Below are 27453 nucleotides of genomic sequence, written 5' to 3'. Positions count from 1 at the left end.
TGGTGTAACGTTGCAGAATGCTGTGGTAGCCATGCTGGTGAAGTGTGCCTTGAATTCTAAATAAATCAGACAGTGCCACCAGCAAAGCACCCCCACACCATCACACCTCCTCCTCCATGCTTCACAGTGGGAGCCACACATGCGGAGATCATCCGTTCACCTACTCTGCGTCTCACAAAGACATAGCGGTTGGAACCAAAAATCTCCAATTTGGACTCATCAGATCAAAGGTCAGATGAGTCTAATGTCCATTGCTCGTGTTTCTTGGCCCAAGCAAGTCTCTTCTTCTTATTGGTGTCCTTTAGTAGTGGTTTCTTTGCAGGAATTCGACCATGAAGGCCTGATTCATGCAGTCTCCTCTGATATTAAATGTGTCTGTTACTTGAACTCTGTGAAGCATTTATTTAGGATGCAATTTCTGAGGCTGGTAACTCTAATGAGGTAAATCTGGGTCTTCCTTTCCTGTGGTGGAGAGCCAGTTTCAACATAGCGATTGATGGTTTTTGCGACTGCACTTAAAGAAACTTTAAAAGTTCTTGACATTTTCTGAATTGATTGACCTTCATGTCGTAAAGAAATGATGGACTGTCATTTCTCTTTGCTTATTTGAGCTATTCTTGCCATAATATGGACTTGGTATTTTACCAAATAGGGCTATCTTCTGTATACCACCCCTACCTTGTCACAACACAACTGATTGCCTCAAATGCATTAAGAAGGAAAGAAATTCCACAAATGAACAAGCCACACTTGTTAATTGAAATGCATTGAAATGCATATTTTACAAATGGCAGGGTAGTGTAAGATATAGAGAAAGGGGAAGGGTTAGAGTGTTACACATGACAGAGTAGTGTTTGATATAGAGAAAGGGGAAGGGTTAGAGTGTTACACATGACAGAGTAGTGTTTGATATAGAGAAAGGGGAAGGGTTAGAGTGTTACACATGACAGAGTAGTGTTTGATATAGAGAAAGGGGAAGGGTTAGAGTGTTACACATGACAGAGTAGTGTTTGATATAGAGAAAGGGGAAGGGTTAGAGTGTTACACATGACAGAGTAGTGTTTGATATAGAGAAAGGGGAAGGGTTAGAGTGTTACAAATGGCAGGGTAGTGTAAGATATAGAGAAAGGGGAAGGGTTAGAGTGTTACACATGACAGAGTAGTGTTTGATATAGAGAAAGGGGAAGGGTTAGAGTCTTACACATGACAGAGTAGTGTTTGATATAGAGAAAGGGGAAGGGTTAGAGTGTTACAAATGGCAGGGTAGTGTAAGATATAGAGAAAGGGGAAGGGTTAGAGTGTTACACATGACAGAGTAGTGTTTGATATAGAGAAAGGGGAAGGGTTAGAGTGTTACACATGACAGAGTAGTGTTTGATATAGAGAAAGGGGAAGTGTTAGAACTTTGTGGGCTATAATCAGCCTTGTCTCAGGGTAGTTGGGGGAGGCTGTGCATTGGCAAAGTGGGCGGGTTATATCATGCCTGGTTGGCCCTGTCCGGGGGTATCGTCGGATGTGGCCACAGTGTCTCCCGATCCTTGTTCACTGTTCATTGGACGTGCTATCTTGTCCCAGAACTGCTGTTTTTTCGACTCTCTCTCTCTACCGCACCTGCTGTCTCTAACTCTGAATGTTCGGCTATGAAAAGCCAACTGACATTTAATCCTGAGGTGCTGATATGTTGCACCATCGACAACCACTGTGATTATTATTATCTGACCCTACTGGTCATCTATGAACGTTTGAACATCTTGGCCATGTCCTGTTATAATCTCCACCTGGCACAGCCAGAAGAGGACTGGCCACCCCTCAGAGCCTGGTTCCTTTCTAGGTGTCTTCCTAGGTTCTGGCATTTCTAGTGAGTTTTTCCTAGCCACCATGCTTCTACATCTGCATTGCTTTTCTGTTTGGGGTTTTAGGCAGGGTTTCTGTACAGCACTTTGTGACATTGGCTGATATAAAAAGGGTTTCATAAATACATTTGATTGTTTGATTGATAGTGTTTGATATAGAGAAAGGGGAAGCATTAAAGTGTTACACAAGTGCTAAAGGAAATCTATTACAAATGTCAAGTCACTCACCCACCATTGCACATTGTACCAAATGGTAGGTTGGACCTCACTTTATATGCTCAGAAAGCTACATTTCTATGTGTTCATCTACAAAGCCCTTTTGGGTAAACTCCCTCTTTACCTCTGTAGTCTGGTCTCCTTCACCACCAGCAGTTACCATACCTGGTCTGCTCGGTGTTGCTACTTAAAGTCCCCAGGACATTCACAGTATTAGGCAAGACTGCCTTCTCTTCTTGTGCACCAGAGGCATGGAATAATCTACAATCCATGCTTCTAGATATGTTAGTGCCACTGAATGAATTTAAAATATTGATGGGAGACTCTGTTACAGAGGAGTGTAAATGCTATTTTTAGGCTGGATCATGTTGTATTGTATTGTTGTATGTTTTAATTATGTAATGTATTGTTTGTTGCTGCTTTCTTGGCCAGGTCTCCCTTAAAAAAAGAGACTATGGGTCTCCTGGTTAAATAAAATGTAAAAAAATAAGGGAGACAGGGAATTGGGACGTGACACAAATTCTCCATATAGAGTAACATTGGGGTTTAATAGCGTTCCCCAATGCTCCATATACAGAGAAACACGCGCGCACACACACACGCTCACACACGCGCGCACGCACGCACACACACACGCACACACACACGCACACACACACACACTCACTCACCCAGACCTGTCGTGGTAGGGAGCGGAGCCATTAGGCTCTCTGTGTTTCAGGGCCTCTTCAGGGTCGTCCTCAGCTAGCTCTGCCCCGAGCGCCAGTTTCTGCCACTCCTTCTTCCGGTCGTGAGGCGCCCGCGGGATCTTCTCAGTCTCCAGAGTACGGTCGTTTCCCCTAACCTGGAGAACGAGGGGATAAAGGGAGGAAGGTAGGAGGAGAGGGGGGAGGAGAGAGAGAAGAGGGAAGGGGGTTGGAGGAACGAAGAGAGGAAAGAGGCAAGAGAGAGACAGACAAAGAGAGAGAGACTAGGGTCTTCATCTGTACAGAACTATCAGACAAACACAGCACTTCATTGAAGTTCCCTTCACACACATTTAAACTGCTTTGATTACAAGTAGAGGGAAGAGCTATCTTTTTATTTAACATTTAAAGAGAGACAGAGAGCAGAACTGAGTGCAAAGACAGGAGGCAACAGAGAGAAGAAAGATTTAATAGAGAGTCAACAGTTGGTTCACTCCTGTCTTCACATTGATTGGACCGGGACTAACAAAGTTTGGCACACACACACACACACACACACACACACACACACACACACACACACACACACACACACACACACACACACACACACACACACACACACACACACACACACACACACACACACACACACACACACACACACACACACACACACACACACACACACACACACACACATATTTGTGTTACTATCCTTATGGAGACCAAAACATTTATTACCATTCCAAATCCTATTTTCCCCTTAACCTAACCTGAACTCCTAACTTTAACTTTAACCCTAACTTCTAACCCTAATTGTAACCCTAAGACTAAAACTAACCCCTAAACCAAAAATGGCCTTTTTCCTTGTGGGGACCGGCTCCTGAGTGGCGCAGCGATCTAAGGCACTGCATCTCAGTGCTAGAGGCGTCACTACAGACCGTGGTTCGATGCCAGGCTGTATCACAACCGCACAATTGGCCCAGGTTTGGCCGGGGTAGGCTGTCATTGTAAATAAGAATTTGTTCTTAACTGACTTGCCTAGTTAAATAATATTTAAAAATAAAGGAATGTCCCCACTTCTCTGAATGTTTCTTGTTTTACTATCCTTATTAGGACTTCTGGTTCCCACAAGGATAGTAAAACCAAAAAACACAAACACAATCCCATAAAGCCTCATAAGCAAAACTTATCTCTGCTCTTGGCTTTGTACAGTAGCTGTTGTCATAGTGACCCTCTCATTTTCATTGGATACTAAGCCATATGGAATGTTTACATAGACATAGAGTAGAATGCTCAGTCTACACATATATAAAACGGGACACACAGAAGGTGGCACACAACACAGAACAAGTGTAAGGCAGAACATAGTGTAGGTGAGGAATACCACACTGCTATGTGAAGTCTGGGAACAAGGAAAGCTGTAGCTGACATTTTAGTTGAATGAGCTGGACATTACAGGGCATGTTGAATGTATAGTACTACAAGAAACATGGTGTCTACTATACACCAACATTAAAAGAAAGATCATGTCCAAATAATAGTACAACAAATTGAACTGTACTTTACTAATTAAATCATTTTTGCCAAAATACACAACAGAATTCTTAGTTCCCATACCTACAGCAGTGGGAACGTGACATTAGGTCTTCATAATGCATTATAACATGTCTAAATATTGTCCTAGGGACGATGAGCTGTAAAAAGACACATGGTTTGTAATGAAATCACATACCTGTCCTGGGAGGTCTAAGTACCGATAGACCTGATCATACAGGTGGGGGTCCTGCAACTACAAGAACAAAACGACAAGAGAATCACCAGAGGGAACCAATGAACACCACACAGAGCACTGGAACGCAACACCGCTGGCTGCTGAGAGCGGCAAGAGCAGGACAGCGGCAGAGCAGTGAGTCAGACCACGAAGCAAAACTCTCTGAAACACAAAATGACGTGACACAGCTGGACTGACAGTAGTCACACACAGCGGCAGAGCGCAAATCATACAATTGAACATAGTGCATGCGCCACTTACAAACCAAATAAACAGTGGACTGGAGCGCACACACACACACAGCTCCAAACAAACACTCACTCAAAGACAACCGAGCTATTCAGACAAAGAAATCATTCAGACAAAGAACCAAAGACAAAGAAATCGTCATAAAAGAAAAGAGCTTATTTTAACACACAAAAAGCACAAAGCACGCCACTCACAACACAGTGCAGTCTGACAAGAACACACAGTAACAAAACATGACAGAGTGTTTGGCACAACGCGGTTAGCACAACACGGTTAGCACAACGCGGTTAGCACAACGCGGTCAGCACAACGCGGTCAGCACAACGCGGTTAGCACAACGCGGTTAGCACAACACGGTTAGCACAACGTGGTTAGCACAACACGGTTAGCATAACACGGTTAGCACAACACGGTTAGCACAACACGGTTAGCACAACACGGTTATCACAACGCAGTTAGCGCCAGAAGGAAGCACAAAGCAAGCGGCAAAAGAACAAGAGGGAATCATCATTCACAGTCTGTCTAAACCAAAACCACCTAGCTAGTTTACAGGCAACATCCAAGACAGAAAAAGACAGTTGGTGTTCCTAGACTGTTGCTATGCAGCAGAAATCTCAGCAATTTGGTCAAACACTTTCGTTAAGAGGCAGCAAAGCATCGGCCTCAAATAATTATGCTAAGTAGGCAAATTTATCTCCTCTCAATCTATTCCCTACTACATAACCCTACAGAACCCCCCATTCAGAGACATATCGAAACATACATAGCCCTCTCCCAAGTCTAAACCATCATCAAGCCAATCAAGTGAAAAATATTGTTTGGTCGATTGTTTGATCAATCAACATTCCTGTTAGTATAGCTCTAATCTAACTCATGTAGATAACATGTGTTGTGTTGTTAGTTTGTGTCATGACGTGGCTCTTTCTGGGTGTAGATCGTGGCTTCCCCCTCTCTCACTGTTATCTCAGGCCATAAACTCCTGGCGGAGACTCTCTCCCCCTGGTCATGCAGAGAGAGAACAAGGGATTTCACTTGGCCAAACTCCTAAATCCCCAAAATGGGAGTTTTAAACAATATTTCCACCTTTGAGAGTGTGGGAATGGTCCGTGGACACTTGATAGAGGAAATTATATTTGAAATGATTAATTATGTATACATTATTGATTAGAACCATTTATTCTAATACTATTATGAGTTCTTGGTTAAGCTGTTACTGAAAATGTAAGCAGAACGAATTAATTGTCTGTGCCTCTTGGGCAGTTTAAGGAGAGGGAAAGATATAGCTTTTCAGAGAAGATAAGAATGTTTGGATTATGTTCCATTGGTGGGAGAAAAGTATATCTTTTAGACAGATTGGAATGTCTGGTTTATGAGGGGAGTAGAAAGCATCTCCGGACCTAAACAAAAAACAACGGGGCTATCGTGGGAAACTGATGTCATTTTGAGTTTATAACCTGTGGAAATCTGTGTATGGAGTTAGTACTCTCTGGAATTAAACGCTCTTACCTGGCTTTTAAGACTGGTCTCGATCTACTTCATGCATAATTAATGAACTTACACCTCATTAATGAATTAGAAACGAGTGCGAAATTGGTTTTGGCAATTAAAACATAAAGGAATTTAGAATTCCTCTATCAATTCTTAAGGGACAGTTATGTTGAGTGTGTTTCATGTCCTTCGTGAGGTCACCAAATGAAACACACTCACACTCAACATAACTGTCCCTTAAGTGTCCACGGACCATTCCCACATAACTATATCTCTGAATGTGTACATTTCTCAATTATGGGGTTTGCATCTAATTATTGTATAAAATGAATGAGTAAAGATGAAACTATTTGTGAAATTAGGTAATGTGATGTCAACATTTTTAATTTGAGGGAATTTAATTCCCTGTAAAGTTTCACTAGTCAGCGGCCACGCCCCCGTGAGCACAGACATGATCTGGCATCATGGAACCACCCTTTTCTATTGTTACGAATAAAAACCCCTCCTGAGGAAATCCTCTTCAGACCACGCATATCTCGGTGTAAGCTGAGGTGGCACAGGTTTGACTACAAAAACTAGAAAACTATGCAACTTGGAGCATTGGCTACACGGCTGAAAATGGCTAAACTCTGATCCCTACAAAATAAGAGCAACTCTTAGATACTAATTACAAGTCTGCAGCTAGAAATTATGTCAACCTGGGATGCAAATACCGATAACCGCCGAAACAACTACTTTAAGAACAATGGACGCCTGACGTATCCATGACAACAGACACTATCAGGAGCCGCCGATAGAGCTACCACCATGAGTAACCAGAGACTCTCTGATGAACTGACTCTCCCGCAGACGGACCAACGATTCCAACAGAGAAGACAACAATGACATATGGGCGTAAATATATTGATTTGAATTATTCCCGACTGAGCGAGCGTTCATGTGCAAAGGATTAGCATTTCAATTAATATAATTATCCAGTGTGTAGTGATCCATTTTGTCTTTCCCGCTAATTTCTCAGTCCACAGCCCCTTCCGTTTGTCCACCAAGCCGTCATATCAGCTTTGCCCACTAGGGGATCCTCCCTATCATTGATCTTCCCTACCAATATCTACTGTTTGTTTGTTTATGCATTTCTGTGATTAGTTAGTTAGTAAATAAATTATTAAGCCAATAGTGTATGGATGATTCATAGTTTAGGCTGGGTTCATGCAGATAGCTATCAATTTACGATGTTTGGAATGAGACTGATGGTGAAGTAAAGAATAATTCATTAATTAGAAGACCAATTGATCAGATATTAAAATATCTGAAGAGTTATATTCGGAAAATTATAACTTTGTAATCTGAAGATTTTCCATGGTGCCCCGACTTCCTAGTTAATTCAATTTACATGATTAGTCTAATCATGTAATAATATTTACAGAGAATTGATTTGATAAATAACAGTCTTCACCTTTAATGATGCCAGAGACGCAACATTTGTTTCCGTGACACATGCTCAGGTGATCAGGCGGGCATGTGACAGAGGGGTGGGTAGTGATTTGACGAGACGTGGATTGGGCGGTTGTCAGCCTGTGTTTGTGTTTAGCTAGCTGTAGTTGACCCCGCCCCAAACCCGTCCCTGTGATACCCAGGGCAGACAGTAGTCACACAGCAGAGTGAAGGGAACATCATGAATCCTAACAGTAATGCATATTGATTAGCCACGATTAATCACAGGCCATTACGCTGAGGAAGCACGGGTGGAGAGAAACACACACACACACACACACACACACACACACACACACACACACACACACACACACACACACACACACACACACACACACACACACACACACACACACACACACACACACACACACACACACACACACCAGAGAATATGGAATGGACCCGATGGTTTATTGTACTCACAAGCCTTTCCTTAATCAGTTAAAATGGTTATGAGTGATGAGTGTGTGGGTCGCTGTGTGTGTGTGTTCGTGTTTGAGTGTGTGTGTGGGTTCATGTTTGAGTGTGTGTGTGTTCATGTTTGAGTGTGTGTGTGGGTTCTGCATGTGTAATTAATGTTATAAATGTGGCTAATTTCAGGACCCTGTATGACTAACCCATGCAGTCATCCTCCATCTGAATGTGCCAGCGGCACACAGGAGTGTGTCTTGCTGTGTGTGTGTGTGTATATACAGTGTGTGTGTGTATGTGTATACAGTGTGTGTGTGTATACAGTGTGTGTGTGTGTGTGTGTGTGTGTATGTGTGTGTGTGTATGTGTGTGTGTGTGTGTGTGTGTGTGTGTGTGTGTGTGTGTGTGTGTGTGTGTGTGTGTGTGTGTGTGTGTGTGTGTGTGTGTGTGTGTGTGTGTGTGTGTGTATACAGTGTGTATGTGTATACAGTGTGTATGTGTATACAGTGTGTATGTGTATACAGTGTGTGTGTGTATACCGTGTGTGCATACAGTGTGTGTATACAGTGTGTGTGTGTATACAGTGTGTGCGTGTATACAGTGTGTGTGTGTGTGTGTGTGTGTGTGTGTGTGTGTGTGTGTGTGTGTGTGTGTGTGTGTGTGTGTGTGTGTGTGTGTGTGTGTGTGTGTGTGTGTGTGTGACAGACTCAGCGTAATGCCACCGCCACTGCTCTCTCTACTCCCCCATGCAGGTTCTAACCCAGCCTGGGAGTCTGGGGGTGAGCGGGAGGGTCCTGGTACAGTTACCTAACCATCATTTGGTCATTGTCATGGAGACTGTATACTAATCAGGGGTGAAAGTAGAATTAATTTATTCTGATACAGGACCTTCTATGTCATTTGATGGCCTCATCATAGAACTACATATAGAATCCCTACTAATTCAATAGGATCTCTGTGAATCTTAAACATTTGTGATTTAACTTTTAAAATGTATGACCTTTTACCTTGGCTTAACCTAAACCGGTCATGATGTCTTCATCTGATTGTCAAACAATCACTTCAACGGGCTCCTTTACTACCACGCATGTTCATCTACTCACAACATATCTCCAACCTCTAAACAGTGGTGAATGGAAAGAGACCTCTTTTACACAACACACCAAAAAGTGTAATGACACTTGGCGATTGTCATTAGGACAGAATGTATGTGTCCACTGCTTTCCGCGTGTCTCGGTTTCGGCCACTCATCTCTGCCTTGGAAAAATGCCAGTGTTCTCGCCGAACCACATAGTATTTTGGAGTGTAGGCTTTACCACCGGTGTTCATGTCCATTCTTTCTTTTTCATGCCTCTGACATGCAGTTTTCTTGATATTTTGTTTTCATTATTGTGATAGGCCCATGTTTTACCGGTACGGCATACCCCCACTATTTATTTTACCGGTACGGCGTACCCCCACTATTTATTTTACCGGTACGGCGTACCCCCACTATTTATTTTACTGGTACGGCGTACCCCCACTATTTATTTTACCGGTACGGCGTACCCCCACTATTTATTTTACCGGTACGGCGTACCCCCACTATTTATTTTACCGGTACGGCGTACCCCCACTATTTATTTTACGGTACGGCGTACCCCACGGCGTACCCCACTATTTATTTTACCGGTACGGCGGCACACTATTTATTTTACCGGTACGGCCACACTATTTATTTTACCGGTACGGCGTACCCCCACTATTTATTTTACCGGTACGGCGTACCCCCACTATTTATTTTACCGGTACGGCGTACCCCCACTATTTATTTTACCGGTACGGCGTACCCCCACTATTTATTTTACCGGTACGGCGTACCCACACTATTTATTTTACCGGTACGGCATACCCACACTATTTATTTTACCGGTACGGCGTACCCACACTATTTATTTTACCGGTACGGCGTACCCACACTATTTATTTTACCGGTACGGCGTACCAGACCACCTTACTTTCACCCCTAATTTCAATGACCAAGTACATAGTAGTACTAAAGTACTGAACCTCTTACATGTGAAGTACAGGGAGAAATATCAGATCACAACCATCCTGGTAGTTAGTGGAAACCCAAAGACACCGAGGGGAGGGGGTCTGTGTTAATGGGCAGCAGGTGGAGGGAGGGGTCTGTGTTAATGGGCAGCAGGTGGAGGGAGGGGTCTGTGTTAATGGGCAGCAGGTGGAGGGAGGGGTCTGTGTTAATGGGCAGCAGGTGGAGGGAGGGGTCTGTGTTAATGGGCAGCAGGTGGAGGGAGGGGTCTGTGTTAATGGGCAGGTGGAGGGAGGGGTCTGTGTTAATGGGCAGCAGGTGGAGGGAGGGGTCTGTGTTAATGGGCAGCAGGTGGAGGGAGGGGTCTGTGTTAATGGGCAGCAGGTGGAGGGAGGGGTCTGTGTTAATGGGCAGCAGGTGGGTCAGCAGGTGGAGGGAGGGGGTCTGTGTTAATGGGCAGCAGGTGGAGGGAGGGGGGTCTGTGTTAATGGGCAGCAGGTGGAGGGAGGGGTCTGTGTTAATGGGCAGCAGGTGGAGGGAGGGGTCTGTGTTAATGGGCAGCAGGTGAAGGGAGGGGGTCTGTGTTAGTGGGCAGCAGGTGAAGGGAGGGGGTGTTAGTGGGAGGGGTCTGTGTTAGTGGGCAGCAGGGGTGTTAATGGGCAGCAGGGAGGAGGGGTCTGTGTTAGTGGGCAGCAGGTGGAGGAAGAGGGGTCTGTGAGTAGTAGGTAAGTAGTAGGTAAGTAGTAGGTAGGTAGGTAGTAGGTAGGTAAGTAGGAGGTAGGTAAGTAGTAGGTAGCTAAGTAGTAGGTAGGTAAGTAGTAGGTAGGTAAGTAGGAGGGGTTAGCAGCAGAATTAGTGGGGGCCAGTCCACTGCTTTGATGCAGGGCAAATGCCTCACGGGGGTTAGGTAGGGGGGCAGCAGGATAACCTGAGGGTCCCATGACAGGGTCTGGGGGGTCAGCCTTACCTCTGGGGGGAGGGGACTCTTATAAGGCCCTCCGGCCACAAATGAAAAGGCATTTCCGGCTGCACACAGTCAGAGACAATAGAGACGGGATGAGAACAGGGGAGAGGACGAAGGGACGGAGAGAGGGAGAGGGGTTAGAGCATGGATAGGGAACCTGACCAGTAATATTGTGTTGAAGGGGGGAGTACATTGTGGGGGGTTGGCAATCGGGGCAAATCCAGTGCCTGCATGTTGGTAGTTTATAAAACCAGTTTGTTCCAGAAAAAAGTGCCCTGATCTGTTGTAGAGATGCTTGTACACTCTCTCCCTCTCTTTCTGTTCTTTCTTTCTCTCTCTGTTCTTTCTTTCTCTCTCACTCACTTTCTCTAGCCAAGGATATCATGTCTATCCACTCACATAGCTCCATAATGTCCATGCCAGAAACACAGTCGTCTCTTATTCCACCATCCTGTACTTGTATACCTGTATCTCATAATGTATCTGAACCCAAACCAGAACTATTTGTGTGTAGACCCCAGAAATCTCCCTCACCTGGCTATCTGTAAGGGCTCTGTACTCTGTACTGTAATGGCTGCCAGTGTATTGTGGTGCAGGGGAAATGAATAGGGCTTTATAACCCCACTAAGTTAAGCCTTTTATTAGACTGGGATCTGGCCCCAACTCCCCCCACCATCCCAACTCAATACCCTGTCTACACAAAACAAGGTCTATTGAATACTGGATATATAGGCCCATAGCCTAGTATTCTGTGAAATACTTCTTTCTATATATTCTGTGTCCTCTGTCTTTTCTAAACACACAGTGGTGTGACTGTAACTGTCCCCTGACTACTGTAACTGTCCCCTGTTCCCTGACTACTGTAACTGTCCTCTGTTCCCTGACTACTGTAACTGTCCTCTGTTCCCTGACTACTGTAACTGTCCCCTGTTCCTTGACTACTGTAACTGCCCCTGTTTCCTGACTACGGTAACTGTTTGTGTTCCCTAACTACGGTAACTGTTTGTGTTCCCTGACTAAGGTAACTATCCCCTGACTACTGTAACTGTCCCCTGACTACTGAAACGGTGCCCTGTCCCCTGACTACTGTAACTGTCCCCTGTTCCTTGACTACTGTAACTGCCCCTGTTTCCTGACTACGGTAACTGTTTGTGTTCCCTAACTACTGTAACTGTTTGTGTTCCCTGACTAATGTAACTATCCCCTGACTACTGAAACGGTGCCCTGTCCCCTGACTACTGTAACTGTCCCCTGTCCCCTGACTACTGTAACTGTCCCCTGTCCCCTGACTACTGTAACTATCCCCTGTCCCCTGACTACTGTAACTGTCCCCTGATTACTGTAACTGTCCCCTGACTACTGTAACTGTCCCCTGTTCCCTGACTAGTGTAACTGTCCCCTGTCCCCTGACTACTGTAACTGTCCCCTGTTCCCTGACTAGTATAACTGTCCCCTGTCCCCTGACTATTGTAACTGTCCCCTGACTACTGTAACTAATCCCCTGTCCCCTGACTACTGTAACTGCCCCTGTTTCCTGACTACGGTAACTGTTTGTGTTCCCTAACTACTGTAACTGTTTGTGTTCCCTGACTAATGTAACTATCCCCTGACTACTGTAACTGTCCCCTGACTACTGAAACGGTGCCCTGTCCCCTGACTACTGTAACTGTCCCCTGACTACTGAAACGGTGCCCTGTCCCCTGACTACTGTAACTGTCCCCTGACTACTGTAACTGTCCCCTGACTACTGTAACTATCCCCTGTCCCCTGACTACTGTAACTGTCCCCTGATTACTGTAACTGTCCCCTGACTACTGTAACTGTCCCCTGTTCCCTGACTAGTGTAACTGTCCCCTGTCCCCTGACTATTGTAACTGTCCCCTGACTACTGTAACTATCCCCTGACTACTGTAACTGCCCCTGTTTCCTGACTACGGTAACTGTTTGTGTTCCCTAACAACTGTAACTGTTTGTGTTCCCTGACTAATGTAACTATCCCCTGACTACTGTAACTGTCCCCTGACTACTGAAACGGTGCCCTGTCACCTGACTACTGTAACTATCCCCTGTCCCCTGACTACTGTAACTGTCCCCTGTCCCCTGACTACTGTAACTATCCCCTGTCCCCTGACTACTGTAACTGTCCCCTGATTACTGTAACTGTCCCCTGACTACTGTAACTGTCCCCTGTTCCCTGACTAGTGTAACTGTCCCCTGTCCCCTGACTATTGTAACTGTCCCCTGACTACTGTAACTATCCCCTGTCCCCTGACTACTGTAACTGTCCCCTGACTACTGTAACTGTCCCCTGTTCCCTGACTAGTGTAACTGTCCCCTGACACCTGACTACTGTAACTGTCCCCTGACTACTGTAACTGTCCCCTGACTACAGTAACTGTCCCCGGTTCCCTGACTACTGTAACTATCCCCTGTCCACTGACTAATGTAACTGTCCCCTGTTCCCTGACTACTGTAACTGTCCCCTGACTACTGTAACTGTCCCCTGACTACAGTAACTGTCCCCTGACTACTGTAACTGTCCCCTGACTACTGTAACTGTCCCCTGTCCCCTGACTACTGTAACTATCCCCTGTCCCCTGGCTACTGTAACTGTCCCCTGATTACTGTAACTGTCCCCTGACTACTGTAACTGTCCCCTGTTCCCTGACTAGTGTAACTGTCCCCTGACTATTGTAACTGTCCCCTGACTACTGTAACTATCCCCTGTCCCCTGACTACTGTAACTGTCCCCTGACTACTGTCACTATCCCCTGTCCCCTGACTACTGTAACTGTCCCCTGACTACTGTAACTGTCCCCTGACTACAGTAACTGTCCCCGGTTCCCTGACTACTGTAACTATCCCCTGTCCACTGACTACTGTAACTGTCCCCTGTTCCCTGACTACTGTAACTGTCCCCTGACTACTGTAACTGTCCCCTGACTACAGTAACTGTCCCCTGACTACTGTAACTATCCCCTGTTCCCTGACTACAGTAACTGTCCCCTGACTACTGTAACTATCCCCTGTTCCCTGACTACAGTAACAGTCCCCTGACTACAGTAACTGTCCCCTGACTACTGTAACTATCCCCTGTTCCCTGACTACAGTAACTGTCCCCTGACTACTGTAACTATCCCCTGTTCCCTGACTACAGTAACTGTCCCCTGACTACTGTAACTGTCCCCTGTTCCCTGACTATTGTAACTGTCCCCTGTTCCTTGACTACTGTAACTGCCCCTGTTTCCTGACTACGGTAACTGTTTGTGTTCCCTAACTACTGTAACTGTTTGTGTTCCCTGACTAAGGTAACTATCCCCTGACTACTGTAACTGTCCCCTGACTACTGTAACTGTCCCCTGTTCCTTGACTACTGAAACGATCCCCTGTTCCCTGACTACTGTAACTATCCCCTGTCTACTGTAACTGTCCCCTGATTACTGTAACGGTCCCCTGACTATTGTAACTGTCCCCTGTTCCCTGACTACTGTAACTATCCCCTGTTCCCTGACTACTGTAACTGTCCCCTGACTATTGTAACTGTCCCCTGACTACTGTAACTATCCCCTGTCCCCTGACTACTGTAACTGTCCCCTGACTACTGTAACTGTCCCCTGACTATTGTAACTGTCCCCTGTTCCCTGACTACTGTTACTGTCCCCTGTTCCCTGACTACTGTAACTGTCCCCTGACTACTGTAACTATCCCCTGTTCCCTGACTACAGTAACTGTCCCCTGACTACTGTTACTGTCCCCTGACTACTGTAACTGTCCCCTGACTACTGTAACTGTCCCCTGACTACTGTAACTATCCCCTGTCCCCTGACTACTGAAACTGTCCCCTGTTCCCTGACTACTGTAACTATCCCCTGACTACTGTAACTGTCCCCTGACTACTGTAACTGTCCCCTGACTATTGTAACTATCCCCTGTTCCCTGTCTACAGTAACTGTCCCCTGACTACTGTAACTGTCCTGTGACTACTGTAACTATCCCCTGTTCCCTGACTACTGTAACTGTCCCCTGTTCCCTGACTACTGTAACTGTCCCCTGACTACTGTAACTATCCCCTGTTCCCTGACTACAGTAACTGTCCCCTGACTACTGTAACTATCCCCTGTTCCCTGACTACTGTAACTGTCCCCCGACTACTGTAACTATCCCCTGTTCCCTGACTACTGTAACTGTCCCCTGACTACTGTAACGGTCCCCTGTCCCCTGACTACTGTAACTGTCCCCTGACTACAGTAACTGTCCCCTGACTACTGTAACGGTCCCCTGACTACTGTAACTGTCCCCTGACTACAGTAACTGTCCCCTGACTACTGTAACTGTCCCCTGACTACTGTAACTATCCCCTGTTCCCTGACTACAGTAACTGTCCCCTGACTACTGTAACTATCCCCTGACTACTGTAACTGTCCCCGACTACTGTAACTATCCCCTGTTCCCTGACTACTGTAACTGTCCCCTGACTACTGTAACGGTCCCCTGTCCCCTGACTACTGTAACGGTCCCCTGTCCCCTGACTACTGTAACTGTCCCCTGACTACAGTAACTGTCCCCTGACTACTGTAACTGTCCCCTGACTACTGTAACTAGCCCCTGTTCACTGACTACAGTAACTGTCCCCTGACTACTGTAAATGTCCCCTGTTCCCTGACTACAGTAACTGTCCCCTGACTACTGTAACTATCCCCTGTTCCCTGACTACAGTAACTGTCCCCTGACTACTGTAACTATCCCCTGTTCCCTGACTACAGTAACTGTCCCCTGACTACTGTAACTGTCCCCTGACTACTGTAACTATCCCCTGTTCCCTGACTACTGTAACTGTCCCCTGACTACTGTAACTATCCCCTGTCCCCTGACCACTGTAACTGTCCCCTGACTACAGTAACTGTCCCCTGACTACTGTAACTGTCCCCTGACTACAGTAACTGTCCCCAGACTACAGTAACTGTCCCCTGACTACTGTAACTGTCCCCTGACTACTGTACTTGTTCCCTGTCACCTGTAACTGTCCCCTGTTCCCTGACTGTGAGCCTTGTGACTGAACCATTTATCACCACCATGAAAACCCAAACCTCAACTTCTATATCCCAAACTTCTCTGGCAGGGTTCCTTGTGGAAGTTTCTACCTCATTGACTGGTTGTGTTTGGAAATCTAACCACATTGGCCTCTGATTGAATGGTATGGGGAACTGAGGGCTATAGCGCGCCTCTCAAGCTGGTGCTGATTAGCGTCATAGGGAGAGCCTGGGGCTCGGGGCAGGAGACCCCTCCTTCTGCACAGGGGCTGACTGCTCAGTAATTTAGGGTTTGTGTGAGAGACGGAAGGAGATCTTGGACAATATACAAAGGCTCCCTCATGCTTGTGTGTGTGTCTGAGGATGCACAGCGTTCTTCCTCATGAGAGCATTTGTGTGTACGGTACGTATGTGTGTATACAGTATAGTAAATGTGTATTTATGAAGGGCCCCACATGAGATCAGCTGTGTGTACAGTATGTGGGTGTATGGAAAAGTGAGTGTGTCTCTCTAAGGATAAACAAAGGCTCCCTCATGAGGAGCGGGGGCAGAGAGAGGGCAGAGCCAACCATTAATTAGAGTAAATAACTAGACAACAGAGAACCACCCTGTATCCTCCCCTCCCTGATGCTCATCTATTACAGATACATAGCTAATGGTTCCCTGTGTGTGTGTGTGTGTGTGTGTGTGTGTGTGTGTGTGTGTGTGTGTGTGTGTGTGTGTGTGTGTGTGTGTGTGTGTGTGTGTGTGTGTGTGTGTGTGTGTGTGTGTGAATCTATGCTTGTGTGTGTGTTTGTGAATCTATGCTTTAATGTGTGTGTGTGTGTGTTTGTGAATCTATGCTTTAATATGTGTGTGTATTTGTGTGTGTGTGTTCGTCAATCTATGCTTTAATGTGTGTGTGTGTGTGTTCGTCAATCTATGCTTTAATGTGTGTGTGTTCGTGAATCTATGCTTTAATGTGTGTGTGTGTGTGTGTGTGTGTGTGTGTGTGTGTGTGTGTGTGTGTGTGTGTGTGTGTGTGTGTGGATTGCGCTATGGGTCGATATGTACTGTGGTCATTCTGTATAATCAGTGATTTATGCTCACCTCATCTTTCCCCACCCCACTGACCCATATCGACCAGTGTGTGTTTGTGTGAATCACTGACCATAGACTACAGTGTTATGTCCTTCATCACATATATGATCTGTAGCTCTAGATGTTAATAATACTGGCAATTCTGATCCAAGAACAGTTCCACTACTGGGCTCATAATGGCTGAGATTATGCTTACGATATGGAGAGCTGATCTGAAATTAGTTAGGGTCAGAAAGCCACTTGGTGACACAGCCCCTCAAGTTAAGGACCAATGGGCTAACGACACCACGCTGAATCCGCCAATATGTAGACAGGATGCTGGTGACGGGCCAATGGCTGCCCTTCATTACCTTCTGTTTCCTCTTCTCCTTCCTCTTGTCTTCTGTGTCCTGCAGCATCTTCTCTCTCCACAGGTCAAAGAAGTAGGAGGGGTTAGTGTAGAACTTCAGCCCCTCCTTACCATCATCCCTGCAGGAGGAAAGCACAGTTACCCCCAGACACTGATCTAAGGTCTGCTCAGAGCCTTGTGGACCAGAGAAGGCTGATGGGGGATGCACTCTGATCAGTCAAGTTTGAACGCTCTCTCTCTTTATCTTTTCATTTGTCTTTCATTTCCTCCTGTCTTCACCCTTGACCAGGAGAAATTAAATCGGAAGGAGGAAATTATCACTTCAAATCCCCTATGATGAGGAAATGAATGACCAAACACACACACTCTCTCTCTCTCTCTCTCTCTCTCTCTCTCTCTCTCTCTCTCTCTCTCTCTCTCTCTCTCTCTCTCTCTCTCTCTCTCTCTCTCTCTCTCTCTCTCTCTCTCTCTCTCTCTCTCTCTCTCTCTCTCTCTCTCTCTCTCTCTCTCTCTCTCTCTCTCTCTCTCTCTCTCTCTCTCTCTCTCTCTCTCTCTCTCTCTCTCTCTCTCTCTCTCTCTCTCTCTCTCTCTCTCTCACACACACACAGTCACTCTCTCTCTCACACACACACACCCAAGACCTACAAATAGCCACATTGACTCCCTCTCATACACATGCTAGTCAGTTGCACCAGCAAAAGATACTGAGGTAACTCACTAACTGAGCCATATTCTGCCCTGACAACATCATACTGGTTTCTCCATAAGTCACCTGCAGCATTTGAAGGGTTCCACCTCTTTCTCCTAAGGACCATGATGTGCTCGGTGACGAGAGGCCGTGATTGTGACAGAGGGAGGAAGAGGAAACATCATCTAAAATAGCTGAGGACATTTAATGATATGCAACAACATGGGGAAGATTGAAGGGAGTATGACAGGAGTAGGCTGTGTGTGATTGCATCATGTGTATGTGAATTTGGTGTGTGTGTCTGTGTTTATTGTGACTGAGTAGTATGGTGTTTATATTGTGATTGTGTATGTGGCAGGGTAGCAGCAGCTGGATCTGAAGAACAACAGCCTGAGGTGTGAGAGAGAGAGAGAGAGAGAGAGAGAGAGAGAGAGAGAGAGAGAGAGAGAGAGAGAGAGAGAGAGAGAGAGAGAGAGAGAGAGAGAGAGAGAGAGAGAGAGAGAGAGAGAGAGAGAGAGAGAGAGAGAGAGAGAGAGAGAGAGAGAGAGAGAGAGAGAGAGAGAGAGAGAGAGAGAGAGAGAGAACTTCTATGCCATCAAAAGGAACATCAAATTCGACACGACAATATGGATCTGGCTAAAAATACTTGAATCAGTTATGGAACCCATTGCCCTTTGTGGTGTGCAGTGTAAAACATAAAATATTACATGCAGAGCAGAATTAGGCCGATACCCACTAATTATCAAAATCCAGAAAAGAGCCATTCAATTCTACAACCATCTAAAAGGAAGCGATTCCCAAACCTTCCATAACAAAGCCATCACCTACAGAGAGATGAATCTGGAGAAGAGTCCCCTAAGCAAGCTGGTCCTGAGGCTCTGTTCACAAAAGATAATTACTTGACACATTGGAAAGAATTAACAAAACAAAAAACAGAACAAACTGGAATGTTATTTGGCCCTAAACAGAGAGTACACAGTGGCAGAAAACCTGACCACCGTGACTGACCCAAAATGAAGGAAATCTTTGACTATGTACAGACTCAGTGTCATGTTTGTCATTTATTATCATGTCTTGTCCCTGTGCTCCCCATTCTATTCGTTTCCCTCTGCTGGTCTTATTAGGTTCTTTCCCTCTTTCTATCCCTCTCTCTCCCCCTCCCTCTCTCACTCTCTCGCTCTCTCTTCTCTCTATCGTTCCGTTCCTGCTCCCAGCTGTTCCTATTCCCCTAATCATCATTTAGTCTTCCCACACCTGTTCCCGATCCTTTCCCCTGATTAGAGTCCCTATTTCTTCCTTTGTGTTCCGTTCCTGTCCTGTCGGTTCCTTGTTTAGAATTCACCGTGCTGTGATTGTGTATCGCCCTGTCCTGTCGTGTTTTTGCCTTCATCAGATGCTGCGTGTGAGCAGGTGTCTCTGTCAGCTACGGCCTGCGCCTACCCGAAGCGACCTGCAGTCTGTGGCCGCTTCTCCTGTTATTCCCCTCTACAGACTAGAGGATTTCTGTTATTCCCTGTTTGGACATTTCCTGTTAAGGATTCAGGATTTGTCGTTTTCTGTTTGGACTTGAATAAACTCTGTTTCTGTTAAGTCGCTTTTGGGTCCTCTTTCACCTGCATGACAGAAGGAACCGACCAAGGAATGGACCCAGCGACTTCAGACGCTCGTTACACTGCCGTCAAGATCCAAGGAGCCATGCTCGGCAGACACGAGCAGGAATTGTCTGCTGCTCGCCATGCCGTGGAGAACCTGGCCGCTCAGGTTTCCGACCTCTCTGGACAGTTCCAGAGTCTACGTCTCGTGCCACCTGTTACTTCCTGGCCTGCCGAGCCTCCAGAACCTAGGGTTAATAACCCACCTTGCTACTCCGGGCAGCCCACTGAGTGCCGCTCCTTTCTCACGCAGTGTGAGATTGTGTTCTCTCTCCAACCCAACACATACTCTAGAGAGAGAGCTCGGGTTGCTTACGTCATTTCACTCCTTACTGGCCGGGCTCGAGAATGGGGCACAGCTATCTGGGAGGCAAGGGCTGATTGCTCTAACAAGTTCCAGAACTTTAAAGAGGAGATGATTCGGGTTTTTGACCGTTCAGTTTTTGGTAGGAGGCTTCTAGGGCCCTGGCTTCCTTATGCCAAGGTGAACGGTCCATAACGGATTATTCTATTGAGTTTCGCACTCTTGCTGCCTCTAGTGAGTGGAACGAGCCGGCGCTGCTCGCTCGTTTTCTGGAGGGACTCCACGCAGTGGTTAAGGATGAGATTCTCTCCCGGGAGGTTCCTTCAGATGTGGACTCTTTGATTGCTCTCGCCATCCGCATAGAACGACGGGTAGATCTTCGTCACCGGGCTCGTGGAAGAGAGCTCGCATCAACGGTGTTTCCCTGCTCCGCATCGCAACCATCTCCCTCCTCTGGCTTTGAGACTGAGCCCATGCAGCTGGGAGGGATTCGCATCTCGACTAAGGAGAGGGAACGGAGGATCACCAACCGCCTGTGCCTCTATTGCGGAGTTGCTGGACATTTTGTTAATTCATGTCCAGTAAGAGGCCAGAGCCCATCAGTAAGCGGAGGGCTACTGGTGAGCGCTACTACTCAGGTCTCTTCATCTAGATCTTGTACTACTATGTCGGTCCATCTACGCTGGACCGGTTCGGGTGCTACATGCAGTGCCTTGATTGACTCTGGGGCTGAGGGTTGTTTCATGGACGAAGCATGGGTTCGGAAACATAACATTCCTTTCAGACCGTTAGACAAGCCTACGCCCATGTTTGCCTTAGATGGTAGTCATCTTCCCAGTATCAAATTTGAGACACTACCTTTAACTCTCACAGTATCTGGTAACCACAGTGAGACTATTTCTTTTTTGATTTTCCGTTCACCGTTTACACCTGTTGTTTTGGGTCATCCCTGGCTAGTATGTCATAATCCTTCTATTAATTGGTCTAGTAATTCTATCCTATCCTGGAACGTTTCTTGTCATGTGAAGTGTTTAATGTCTGCCATCCCTCCCGTTTCTTCTGTCCCTACTTCTCAGGAGGAACCTGGCGATTTGACAGGAGTGCCGGAGGAATATCATGATCTGCGCACGGTCTTCAGTCGGTCCCGAGCCAACTCCCTTCCTCCTCACCGGTCGTATGATTGTAGTATTGATCTCCTTCCGGGGACCACTCCTCCTCGAGGTAGACTATACTCTCTGTCGGCTCCCGAACGTAAGGCTCTCGAGGATTATTTGTCTGTGTCTCTTGACGCCGGTACCATAGTGCCTTCTTCTTCTCCGGCCGGGCGGGGTTCTTTTTGTTAAGAAGAAGGACGGTACTCTGCGCCCCTGCGTGGATTATCGAGGGCTGAATGACATAACGGTTAAGAATCGTTATCCGCTTCCCCTTATGTCATCAGCCTTCGAGATTCTGCAGGAGCCAGGTGCTTTACTAAGTTGGACCTTCGTAACGCTTACCATCTCGTGCGCATCAGAGAGGGGGACGAGTGGAAAACGGCGTTTAACACTCCATTAGGGCATTTTGAGTACCGGGTTCTGCCGTTCGGTCTCGCCAATGCGCCAGCTGTTTTTCAGGCATTAGTTAATGATGTTCTGAGAGACATGCTGAACATCTTTGTTTTTGTCTATCTTGACGATATCCTGATTTTTTCTCCGTCACTCGAGATTCATGTTCAGCACGTTCGACGTGTTCTACAGCGCCTTTTAGAGAATTGTCTCTACGTAAAGGCTGAGAAGTGCTCTTTTCATGTCTCCTCCGTTACTTTTCTCGGTTCCGTTATTTCCGCTGAAGGCATTCAGATGGATTCCGCTAAGGTCCAAGCTGTCAGTGATTGGCCCGTTCCAAGGTCACGTGTCGAGTTGCAGCGCTTTTTAGGTTTCGCTAATTTCTATCGGCGTTTCATTCGTAATTTCGGTCAGTTGCTGCCCCTCTCACAGCTCTTACTTCTGTCAAGACGTGTTTTAAGTGGTCCGGTTCCGCCCAGGAGCTTTTGATCTTCTAAAAGAACGTTTTACGTCCGCTCCTATCCTCGTTACTCCTGACGTCACTAGACAATTCATTGTCGAGGTTGACCTTCAGAGGTAGGCGTGGGAGCCATTCTATCCCAGCGCTTCCAGTCTGACGATAAGGTTCATCCTTGCGCTTATTTTTCTCATCGCCTGTCGCCATCTGAGCGCAACTATGATGTGGGTAACCGTGAACTGCTCGCCATCCGCTTAGCCCTAGGCGAATGGCGACAGTGGTTGGAGGGGGCGACCGTTCCTTTTGTCGTTTGGACAGACCATAAGAACCTTGAGTACATCCGTTCTGCCAAACGACTTAATGCCCGTCAAGCTCGTTGGGCGTTGTTTTTCGCTCGTTTCGAGTTTGTGATTTCTTACCGTCCGGGTAGCAAGAACACCAAGCCTGATGCCTTATCCCGTCTGTTTAGTTCTTCTGTGGCTTCTACTGATCCCGAGGGATTCTTCCTTATGGGCGTGTTGTCGGGTTAACAGTCTGGGGAATTGAAAGACAGGTTAAGCAAGCACTCACGCACACTGCGTCGCCGCGCGCTTGTCCTAGTAACCTCCTTTTCGTTCCTGTTTCCACTCGTCTGGCTGTTCTTCAGTGGGCTCACTCTGCCAAGTTAGCTGGTCATCCCGGTGTTCGAGGCACTCTTGCGTCTATTCGCCAGCGCTTTTGGTGGCCGACTCAGGAGCGTGACACGCGCCGTTTCGTGGCTGCTTGTTCGGACTGCGCGCAGACTAAGTCGGGTAACTCTCCTCCTGCCGGTCGTCTCAGACCGCTCCCCATTCCTTCTCGACCATGGTCTCACATCGCCTTAGACTTCATTACCGGTCTGCCTTTGTCTGCGGGGAAGACTGTGAGAGCCGCCAATAAACGCAGGATTAAGAGTCCAAGGTATTGTTGCGGCCAGAGAGTGTGGCTTTCCACTCGCAACCTTCCTCTTACGACAGCTTCTCGTAAGTTGACTCCGCGGTTCATTGGTCCGTTCCGTGTCTCCCAGGTCGTCAATCCTGTCGCTGTGCGTCTGCTTCTTCCGCGACATCTTCGTCGCGTCCATCCTGTCTTCCATGTCTCCTGTGTTAAGCCCTTTCTTCGCACCCCCGTTCGTCTTCCCTCCCCCCTCCCGTCCTTGTCGAGAGCGCACCTATTTACAAGGTACATAAGATCATGGACATGCGTTCTCGGGGACGGGGTCACCAATACTTAGTGGATTGGGAGGGTTACGGTCCTGAGGAGAGGAGTTGGGTTCCGTCTCGGGACGTGCTGGACCGTTCACTCATCGATGATTTCCTCCGTTGCCGCCAGGATTCCTCCTCGAGTGCGCCAGGAGGCGCTCGGTGAGTGGGGGGTACTGTCATGTTTGTCATTTATTATCATGTCTTGTCCCTGTGCTCCCCATTCTATTCGTTTCCCTCTGCTGGTCTTATTAGGTTCTTTCCCTCTTTCTATCCCTCTCTCTCCCCCTCCCTCTCTCACTCTCTCGCTCTCTCTTCTCTCTATCGTTCCGTTCCTGCTCCCAGCTGTTCCTATTCCCCTAATCATCATTTAGTCTTCCCACACCTGTTCCCGATCCTTTCCCCTGATTAGAGTCCCTATTTCTTCCTTTGTGTTCCGTTCCTGTCCTGTCGGTTCCTTGTTTAGAATTCACCGTGCTGTGATTGTGTATCGCCCTGTCCTGTCGTGTTTTTGCCTTCATCAGATGCTGCGTGTGAGCAGGTGTCTCTGTCAGCTACGGCCTGCGCCTACCCGAAGCGACCTGCAGTCTGTGGCCGCTTCTCCTGTTATTCCCCTCTACAGACTAGAGGATTTCTGTTATTCCCTGTTTGGACATTTCCTGTTAAGGATTCAGGATTTGTCGTTTTCTGTTTGGACTTGAATAAACTCTGTTTCTGTTAAGTCGCTTTTGGGTCCTCTTTCACCTGCATGACACTCAGTGAGCATAGCCTTACTATTGAGAAAGGCCGCCATAGGCAGACCTGGCTCTCAAGAGAAGACAGTCTATGTGCACACTAGAGGTCAACCGATTAACCGGCATGGCCGATTAATTAGGGCCGATTTCAAGTTTTCTCAACAATCGGCCTTTTTGGACGCCGATTATGGCCGATTACATTGCAATCCACAAGGAGACTGTGTGGCAGGCTGACCACCTGTTACGCAAGTGCAGCGTCAAAAAGAACCTTGTGGCTGCAAGGAGCCAAGGTAAGTTGCTAGCTAGCATTAAACTTATCTTCTAAAAAACAATCGATCTTCACATAATCACTAGTTAACTACACATGGTTGATGATATTACTAGGTTAACTAGCTTGTCCTGCGTTGCATATAATCAATGTGGTGCCTGTTAATTTATCATCGAATCACAGCCTACTTCAGCTTCACCAAACGGTTAACAAAAGCGCGTTGCTGAAAAAAGCACAATCTTTGTACAAATGTACCTGACCATAAACATCAATGCCTTTCTTAAAATCAATACACAGAAGTATATTTTTTAAAACCTACATATTTTGTTCAAATAAATTAATGTTAGCAGGCAATGTTAAATAGGGAAATTGTGTCACTTCTCTTGCGTTCATTGCTTGCAAAGTCAGGGTATATGCAACAGTTTGGGCCGCCGGGCTCGTTGTGAACTAATTTGCCAGAATTTGACATAATCATGACATAACATTGACAGTTGTGCAATGTAACAGCAATATTTAGACTAAGGGTTGCCACTTAGGGTTGCCACCCATTCGATAAAACACGGAACGATTTCGTATTTCACTGAAAGAATAAATGTTTTGTTTTCTAAATGATAGTTTCCGTGTTTGACCATATTAATGACCAAAGGCTCGTATTTCTGTGTGTTATTACATTATAATTAAGTCTATGATTTGATATTTAATAGAGCAGCCTGTCTACGTAGCAGCAGGCTCGTAACCATTCATTCAAACAGCACTTTACTGCGTTTGGAATACTTGAAGCACAGCGCTGTTTATGACTTCATGTCTATCAACTCCCAAGATTAGGCTGGTGTAACCATTGTAAAATGGCTAGCTAGTTAGCAGGGGGCGCGCTAATAGCGTTTCAAACGTCACTCGCTCTGAGACTTGGAGTGGTTGTTCCCCTTACTCTGTAAGGGTCGCAGCTTTTGTGGAGCGATGTGTAACACTGCTTCGAGGGTGGCTGTTGTCGATGTTTTCCTGGTTCGAGTGTAACGGATGTGAAACGGCTAGCTTAGTTAGCGGTGCGCGCTAAATAGCGTTTCAATCGGTTACGTCACTTGCTCTGAGATCTTGAAGTAGTAGTTCCCCTTGCTCTGCAAGGGCCGCGGCTTTTGTGGAGCGATGGGTAACGATGCTTCGTGGGTGACTGTTGTTGATGTGTTCAGAGGGTCCCTGGTTCGCGCCCAGGTATGGGTGAGGGGATGGTTTAAAATTATACTGTTACATTGATGCTGTTGACCCGGATTACTGGTTGCTGCGGAAAAAGGAGGAAGGTCAAAAGGGGGGTGAGTGTAACGGATGTGAAACGGCTAGCTTAGTTAGCGGTGTGCGCTAAATAGCGTTTCAATCGGTTACGTCACTTGCTCTGAGACCTTGAAGTAGTAGTTCCCCTTGCTCTGCAAGGGCCGCGGCTTTTGTGGAGCGATGGGTAACGATGCTTCGTGGGTGACTGTTGTTGATGTGTGCAGAGGGTCCCTGGTTCGTGCCCGGGTATGGGCGAGGGGACGGTTTAAAATTATACTGTTACATTGCAATGTAATCTTGGAATATTGAACCACCAGCTTTCATATGCTCTTATGTTCTGAGCAAGGAACTTTAACCTTCATTTTTTACATGGCACATATTGCACTTTTATTTTCTTCTCCAACACTTTGTTTTTGCATTATTTAAACCAAATTTAATATGTTTCATTATTTATTTGAAACTAAATAGATTTTATTTAAGTATTATATTAAGTTAAAATAAAAGTGTTCATTGTTCATTCAGTATTGTTGTAATTGTCATTATTACAAATATATATAAAAAAGTTATATATTCATATATATATATATAAATCAGCCGATAAATCGGTATCAGCTTTTTTTGGTCCTCCAATAATTGGTATCGGTGTTGAAAAAACATAATCAGTATCGGCATTGAAAAATCATAATTGGTCGACATCTAGTGCCCACTGCCCACAAAATGAGGTGGAAACTGAGCTGCACTTCCTGACCTCCTGCCAAATGTATGAACATATTAGAGACATATATTTCCCTCAGATTACACAGACCAATTTTGAAACTCCCATATCTATTATAATAAATACCACAGCAGCAAGATTTGTGAAGAGGAAAGGGGCAACCAGTGAGGAACAAACACCATAGTAAATACAACATATATTTATGTTGATTTAATTTCCCTTTTGTACTATAACTATTTGCACATAGTTACAACACTTTACAAAACCACAAACAGACATTTGAAATATTCCTGTAATGTTTACAGTTCATTTTCTTTTGTTTATTATCTATTTCTAATGCTTTGGCATCTGTTTGCCATGCAAATAAATCCATTCCTATCGAAAATTTGTGGGCAGAACTGAAAAAGTGTGTGCGAGCAAGTAGGCCTACAAACCTGACTCCAACTTATTGTGGGAAGCTTGTAGAAGGCTACCCGAAACCTTTGACCCAAGTTAAACAATTTAAAGGCAATGCTACCAAATACTGTGTTTGTAAACTTCTGACCTACTCGGAATGTGATGAAGGAAATAAAAGCTGAAATAAATCATTCTCTCTACTATTATTCTGACATTTCACGTTCTTAAAATAAAGTGGTGATCCTAACTGACCGAAGACAGGGATTTTTTAACCAGGATTAAATGTCAAGAATTGTGAAAAACTGAGTTTAAATGTACTTGGCTAAGGTGTATGTAAACTTCCGACTACAACTATATATAGAGGGGTCAGAGAACATGCTGGGTAGAGGTTTCTGTCTGTATGCTGTCCATAGTAATGTCTACAGCTGCGTCTCAGTATAGAGTAGCTGAACAGCTGACATTTATCCTAGAACAGACACAACCATACAGCTACTAAACACACTGTGTCTAAAGGCTCTGTGTCTGTCAGCCTATAGAGTAGTAGTAATACCAACACCTGCCTCTATGTCACAGTCAT

At 46.0% G+C, this 27453-nt stretch overlaps 1 protein-coding gene across 1 annotated transcript in view; it reads right to left on the bottom strand.

Annotated features, from left to right (window-relative positions):
- Nucleotides 1-27453, bottom strand: part of wasf1 (WASP family member 1) — a 163443-nt gene that overhangs the window by 11338 nt on the left and 124652 nt on the right. The window contains 3 exon segments of the mRNA XM_046298723.1: nt 2747-2913; nt 4494-4550; nt 17634-17798. Coding sequence (XP_046154679.1) covers nt 2747-2913; nt 4494-4550; nt 17634-17798 — 389 coding nt within the window.

This window comes from Oncorhynchus gorbuscha, linkage group LG14 (genome assembly GCF_021184085.1).
Source record: "Oncorhynchus gorbuscha isolate QuinsamMale2020 ecotype Even-year linkage group LG14, OgorEven_v1.0, whole genome shotgun sequence".
Lineage (NCBI taxonomy): Eukaryota > Metazoa > Chordata > Actinopteri > Salmoniformes > Salmonidae > Oncorhynchus > Oncorhynchus gorbuscha.
The sequence above is the reverse complement of the archived record's forward strand: the minus strand, read 5'-3'. Positions and strand labels throughout refer to the sequence as shown.